Genomic DNA, 7,500 nt, shown 5'->3' with positions numbered 1-7,500 from the left:
GGGTTTATTTCAGACCTTCAAGGGTTTATTTCCGACCCTCGAGGGTTTATTTCGGAGTGGAGGCGTGGATTCACTGGCTGACCCTGGGGCAAGCTTAAGGTAGCGCTGAAAGCAGCTGCGCAAGGTTACCTGCCACTTCACAGAGTCTTCCTTAAGCTTCAGTCTGGCGCACCCTGATCACAGGACTCTCCTCTCCTGGGTTTATTGTGTGTGGGCTGTCAACATTCTTCTTATTATGGATGATGGGCAGCTTTAATTTTCCCAGTCATCATAACAGCTTTTTAGATATAGTGTCTAACTTACCAAAAATGGACTGATAGCTAAGTGTCACTGGAAGAGTAGATTTCCTGTCCCTTCCCACGGTGAATTTTAAACCCGAATTACTAATAAGCTGTGGTTTGACTGCATGATTCAGAAATATGATTTCATTTCGACTCTGGTGATTGTGAATTTGTAGGTTTCGATAAACACACAGTTACATATTCTGTTAAGCCTTCCGTGTAGTTTCTTCTGGGTTTTAGTGTGTCCTTTAAGGACATGGCAGAGGTTATGGCTATGATTGTTTTGTTTTTTAGTAAATTTGTTGAGATGAACTTGAATTTGTCAAATTAATCAGTTTTTGAAATTTTATGTTGGTTCAAAGGTTTCATTCTATTGTGTGTGTGTGTGTGTGTGTGTGTGTGTGTGTGTGTGTGTGTGTGTGTGTAGGAGTGATCTACACCATGGATATGTTGGATCGTGAGACACAAGATTCTTATTGGTTGACTGTTTATGCCACAGACCTAGGGGTGGTGCCACAGTCAGCTGCACTGCAAGTCTACATTCAGGTGAGTGTGTGTGTGTGTGTGTGTGTGTGTGTGTGTGTGTATGATTGTGTATATGTGTGTATCTTTCCTTTTCTATCTTGTGCTTTTTATAACAATCAGGAATATTTGTTCATATGTGATATAACATGTGTGTGTGTGTGTGTGTGTGTGTGTGTGTGTGTGTGTGTGTGTACATGCGTTTGTGTGTGTGTGTGCAGGTAGAAGACGTCAATGATAACGCCCCATTGACCTCTGAACCAATGTACCATGCCTCCATCCTCGAGAACTCCCCCAAAGATATGTCCGTCATCCAGATCCAAGCCCAGGACCCCGACACTACGGCAACGGAGCCCCACCTCTCGTTCCGCATCACCAGTGGCAACCCACAGAACTTCTTCAGTATTAATCCCCAGACTGGTGAGGCTGCATTAACAATGAATGTTTCAAATGCGCATGATAAATAAAGCTGAAACTTTGACAAGAACATTTGGCAGGTCTTCCCGATGACATCTAACAAACAAACAGAAGACTGCCGCTGACAGTCTGTTATATGTACTGCTAACAGCGTCTACGTTTGATTGATAGGTTAATTTTATATCAGCAGGCCCTCCCCAGTACTCACAGTTCCCTGCTGCTACCCAGCAGGAAGAGCTGATCCTAATTAAAAACTTTCTGAAGTTCACAGAAGGTCAGTCTGTTGGAAGGAAAGCTGTAGAACCGTGAATTGAAAAAGACCAGGAGGAGAAGAGATTGACAGGGATAGTTGTACAGTTCTGACAATGTGTTATAGTTTATAGTAGTTACTCTGTCTGAAATAATCCATGAGAAAGTATATATGTTTTTTTAATTTGTTTTTGTATTGGTTTTTTTGCTGTAAATACTGAGTGCGTGTATGTGCATGTTTATCTTCTAAATCAGTGTGAGTTCTTCGACATTCTACCGCTTCAGAAACAGAAGCTGCATTACACGCTTGACCACCAACATGATGTTCCCAAAAGCAGCATATATAAAGACACACACATACACACGCACGCACACACAAACATGCATGCACGTGCACACACACACACGAACCACGCGCACAAACAACAATACAGAAACACCCCCCCCCCCCCCGTCCCCCCCCCCCGTCAGTGAACACATGGTTGGACTGTTTACCCCTCTGGCTAATCTTGCATCAGTAGTAAATTTATTATTGTTTACAGCATGCAAGCATATTGGGCTATCCCGCAGAAGGTTCAGTGAGCCGCATTATTCTGTTAAATACCGCAGAGATGCATGTCCTGCTCTGTGACACTCACAGCCTGTATGTGCAGCCTGCAGCACAAAACGTGTAGCATCGCTACTACAGGCGAAAAAGTGTCCCGGTGTCTTAAAGGTGACCATAGCTTCGAAAGTCAAAGGCTGCATTGCATGGATGGAGAGACAGTAGGTAGAAAGAAAAACAAAACAAGATCGCGCGAACGTGTGTACACACCTGCACTCACAGACTCCTTACAAGTGACAACTGTTCTTCCACCTCTTGTGTGTGTCTGTCTCCCTCCCACCTACCTAAGTCTCAGTGTGTCTGTCTCCCTCCCACTTGTTCTCTCTGTCTGATTATCTCCCTTTCTCTCCCTCTCTCCGTCTCTCCCTCTCTCCGTCTGGGCAGTAACATTTGGTAAGTGTGCGGCTGCATTAGGCTGTGGACCCAGCTCTCTGCTACGATCGTATGAGATGATCTGATTTTGTACAGAACAGGGGGGAATTAAGTTTGTCTGACTGTGCGATGGAGAGATGATTATTGTTTTGATGTGAACCGGTGCAGCCAAAGCTCCCCCCCCCCCCCCAGCAGTGTTTACTTTTTTACTGACAAACTGGGGTTTTGCTTCCAGATCTAATGCATTATTCATCACAGTCACTGTGTTAAGGGAGTGAGGGAAAGGCTGAGAGTAAGAGAGAGAGAGAAGGAGAGAGAGGGAAATTACCACTTTTCCAAGAACACCCGTCAGCTCCAGCGGTGTCTGAAGTTAATTGTGGATTAGAGGAGTTGGGTTTCTGTCAGAAACACAAGCTAAGAAACTTTCAGTTTTGAGTTTCAGTCATATCGCTCCATGAGCTGTCTCAGATGTACGACCGCACCATAAGTCAACTCACAATATGTGAATTCACCTAGACGCCCAAAAAAGGAAAACACGCAAAAAGAAAAATGTTCACATGTGCACTAAATGCGTGCCATTTTCAAAGCCACGTGAACTCCCTGCATCTTGCCCCAACAAAATGCTTTGTTCCCTGGGAAATTTTAGTGTGACTCATGCCTTTTGTTCATATACCTTTTTCAAATAGTTGTTTGATAAACTTGTTTGATAATTTGATAAACTGATTTTTATGACTGTTTACTTTATTCTATGTGCCTATAGGAAATAGGAAATATGGTCGTAGGCTTCACTGTTTTACGTCAATTTTCGGCTTACGCAAAGGATCTCGTGTACTGGTCAAGTGTGTCGGTATCTTACTGTATTTCACATCCTGTGGACACTGTATCCGAGCTCTCACACTCCGTAGTCCCATAACTAGGTGCCTTAACCAGGCATTAGATTTTGGGCTTGGACCGAGGCGTGACTGAGGATTGAGACACAGCCAGAAACTTTGGAATATTTCTTCAGAGACTTCTAACGGTTTTGCCTCCATATTAATGGCATATGATTAAATTCCGGTCCTGCAGGGATAATGTGATTAGAGGAGTGCTCGGGGCACAGGGATGCTGTTGTTTCCGCCAGAACTGCTGATGCGTGTTTACTCCATCCACTGAAACTGGATTAACATCGTGTTTACACCAATCTGAACAAGGTCCCAAACAGGCCGCTTCGCTTTAAATTCTGCTTGCACAGTTAAACCTGGGCTGCATTTACACACCATGTGAACTGTTTATGCTTCTGTCGTGCACGCACACACACACACACACACACACACACACACACACACACACACACACACACACACACGCACACAGCAGATTGAAATGCTTAAGAGATCTTAAAGCTTGGGCCCTGTTCCCAAAGCATGGTTGCACAGAAATGATTGGGAAAAGACTGCGAGTCGAATGCTATCAATCTGTTACAGGCAGACTGATCTGAACACTAAGAGACTCCATCGAGCAAGACTTTTATGAGTCACTCTCTTGTGCTTATTAAACATCTCCATAAAACAGCTTTGTAAAACAGCTCTGCTTTTTCCTATTTGTAACACAGAAATTTACACACCCTCCCTAGACACCGTGGTCCCATTCATTTACAAACAAATCACTTTTCACACGGTCCCTACAGTTAAAGAGAACTTTTGGAACCTGAAAAAGAAAGAGAGAAAGTGTCAAGTAGAAAGCGAGGGAGGGAGGGAGGTTCAAGTGTGGTAAGGCTTCACAAAATTCATGGCTTGAAATAATATGACGTATTTTTCACGTTTTTTCAATGAAACATTCCGCATTATACAACTGCGAAATCATCTTTTGCCTGCGTGATCCCTTCAGAGTGTACAGGAGACGTATAGTGACAATAAAAATCAATCAATCAGTCGATCAGGGTTTTCCCTGTGTCCTCTCATGATGTCAGCAGTTTTTTCCCCACCCTGTCGATGGTGTCGTTCTGTACCTGCAGCTCTCGGGGGTGCCCTACTTCACCCTCACCTCCGCCCGCTCACACTGAGCGCTTGCCGCTGGTTAGGGCAGAGCCAGACCGCCAGCCGAGAATTACTGTCTTAACCGGAAGAGATCGGAACGAGGCAATACGGGGCCATAAAGCTCCTGCTGTGTTCTCACTGGGGAGGAAAAGTGTTGCTTATTTCTTATATTAAGCGATACAGTATGATGTTGTATATTCTGACACCCCAGACGGAGGGGTAGATATAGTGGAAATTTGAATCGAACTTGGAGAAGGCAACCCTGCACTTCAGTTCATTTTTCCAAATCAATTAAAGCAGTACAGCTGTGTGCTGTGATTCTCTATGTCACCTCCAGCTCCATGTGTGCCTGGTTTTCCACGTCCACCCTCTCTCGCGCTCTCCATTCCCTCGGCTTGTTATGCTTCCCTCTCTTCTCTTTCTCTCCGTCTATCTTCTCTCTTCTTTTCCATCACCTGCGTTCCCTGGTCTCCTACTCTCACTCTTCCTGTGCCTGCATTCCTTTCATCATCTGTTCTCTGACTCACTATCCTTTCCTTCACCTCTTACTCGCAAAGCCCATCCCGTGTGTGTGTGTGTGTGTGTGTGTGTGTGGGTGTGTGGGTGGGTTTAGCGATGAAAGACCCTAACAATAGCTCTCCGTTTGCTTGCCGCTGTTCCTGCCTCTGCAGTGTCTGCGTCTCCTTGCATGTCCAAAAACAGCCTGTACAGCTGCACTCAGATCAGACTCCCCCCTCCAATTACACCACTGTCATCTGCTTCCTTGGAGATGCTGAATCTAGTCTGAATGTCTGATCTCTTTCTCTCTCTCTCTCTCTCTCTCTCTGTCTCTCTCTCTCTCTCTCTCTCTCTCTCTCTCACTCTCTCTCTCTCTCTCTCCTCTCTCTCTCTCTCTCTCTCTCTCTCTCTCTCTCCCTCTCTCTCTCTCTCTCTCTCTCTCTCTCGTTTTAGTTTTCCTGTTTTGTTTTTTTTCTCTGTCCAGAAGCTAATTAGCGTAGCCCATGGGATGGTTTTATCCGGGGCCCTGGGCACTTAGACACCCTCCTGCTGCTCCCGCTGTCCAGAGCAGAGCCTGAGTCTGGAGGGGCAGTGCAGGAAATGACCACTGGAAAGCTTGCTCTCTCTCTCTCTCTCTCTCTCTCTCTCTCTCTCTCTCTCTCTCTCTCCCTCTGACTCTCGCTCTGTCGCTTTTTCACTATTACCTTGTTCCTTTGGTTCTCCAAGCTTGCCAATTTGTTGCAGCTTCTACTGTGTGTGATTTTGTGTGTGTGTGAGTTTGTGTGTGCACACATCCATTGGTAGGTTTCAAATTTATGAAGGTTGGGGACGAACATGGATTCTGTCAATGAATCACGGAGACATTATTATAGAGCAATTTAACACCTGCACGCAACACAAATTCACACACATCCGCACACACCCCAGCAAATACTCATACACACACACTCAGGAAGTTTTGCAGTTTCAATAAAAGGGTGGTTCACTTGTAATGAGGATGTTTAGACGGCGTATTATTTCCCTCACAGTGTAACGGTCAAGTGTACACACACATACACGTGCACACACATACTGGTGAACACTGGTCAAACAGTGGTCAAACGTGCACACACATACTGATGAACACTGGTCAAACACTGGTCAAACGTGCACACACATACTGATGAACATTGGTCAAACACTGGTCAAACGTACACACACATACTGGTGAACACTGGTCAACACTGGTCAAACATGCACACACATACTGGTGAACACTGGTCAAACACTGGTCAAACGTGCACACACATACTGGTGAACACTGGTCAACACTGGTCAAACGTTCACACACATACCAGTGAACACTGGTCAAACGTGCACACACATACTGGTGAACACTGGTCAAACGTGCACACACATACTGGTGAACACTGGTGAAATGTGTGCGTGTAGTTGTGTGTTGTTTTGCGTTGCTGTTGTTGTTTTAGCTAATTGCGTTGAATCACTCTTCACTTTAATTTATATGCTAATGCTACAAAGTGCAGCTTTTACACACACACACACACACACACACACACACACAGGCAGACACAGACACATACATACAGTGCAACTCCTAGGTCCAAAGCAATTAGTAATTGAGCTGTTGGTTGCTATGACGATAGGATCAGAAGTTTGATGTTAAGACCTTTGAAGGAAAGTATGTGATCAGCCCTAACAATACCCTTTATATGTGTGTGTGTGTTTAAATACATAATAGACTCTAGTCAGGTGACATAAATTATCTGATGGTGCTCCATACAATATGTGTGTTTTTTCCTGTTTATAGGAGGACAAGTATACAAGTATGAAAGTGTGTGTGTGTGTGTGTGTGTGTGTGTGTGTGTGTGCATGCGTATGTGTGTGTGTTCTCTCTCTGACTCATATGATGTCACTGATGGGAGTTAATCCAAACGTCTGTATATATGCTTCCCCACTCTCTCTCTCTCTCTCTCTCTCTCTCTCTCTCTCTCTCTCTCTCTCCCTCTCTCTCTCTCTCTCTCTCTCTCCCTCTCTCCCCCTCTCTCTCTCTCTCTCTCTCTCTCTCTCTCTCTCTCTCTCTCTCCTCTCTCTCTCTCTCTCTCTCTCTCTCTCTCTCTCTCTCTCTCTCTCTCTCTCTCTCTCTCTCCTCTCTCTCTCTCTCTCTCTCTCTCTCTTCTACTTTCCTCTTGTTCCTTTGCTCCCTCACCACAAACCCCCTGTGGTTGTGTCTGTGTGTGTCTGTGGTTGTGTCTGTGTGTGTCTGTGGTTGTGTCTGTGTGTGTCTGTGGTTGTGTCTGTGTGTGTCTGTGGTTGTGTCTGTGTGTGTCTGTGTTGTGTCACATGCGCTCAAGCCAACCACCGCGGGACATCCTGAGTCCCGCCGTAGAGCAGGGTCCTGCGCACCATTGTGTTCAGTTTGCATGTAGGCTCATAAGTAATGAATAGTGGAATGCAGTTGATTACATCATGACTTTGTTCGGTAAGTATCGGTCGATGTGTCGGCGCGGGTGACACTTGTGTGTTTGTGCATTTGCGGTGGTGT

General features: G+C 45.2%; 1 protein-coding gene across 5 annotated transcripts in view; it reads left to right on the top strand.

Annotated features, from left to right (window-relative positions):
- Positions 1–7,500, top strand: part of fat3a (FAT atypical cadherin 3a) — a 110,603-nt gene that overhangs the window by 59,847 nt on the left and 43,256 nt on the right. For all 5 annotated transcript variants that reach the window (XM_035534105.2, XM_035534106.2, XM_081700000.1 and 2 more), the window contains 2 exons: positions 709–827; positions 1,025–1,223. In XM_035534105.2, coding sequence (XP_035389998.1) covers positions 709–827; positions 1,025–1,223 — 318 coding nt within the window. The remainder of the gene's footprint in view (positions 1–708; positions 828–1,024; positions 1,224–7,500) is intronic.

This window comes from Electrophorus electricus, chromosome 17 (assembly GCF_041902795.1).
Source record: "Electrophorus electricus isolate QZ-2024a chromosome 17, ASM4190279v1, whole genome shotgun sequence".
Classification (NCBI taxonomy): domain Eukaryota; kingdom Metazoa; phylum Chordata; class Actinopteri; order Gymnotiformes; family Gymnotidae; genus Electrophorus; species Electrophorus electricus.
This window is presented reverse-complemented; position numbering and strand designations above follow the sequence as displayed.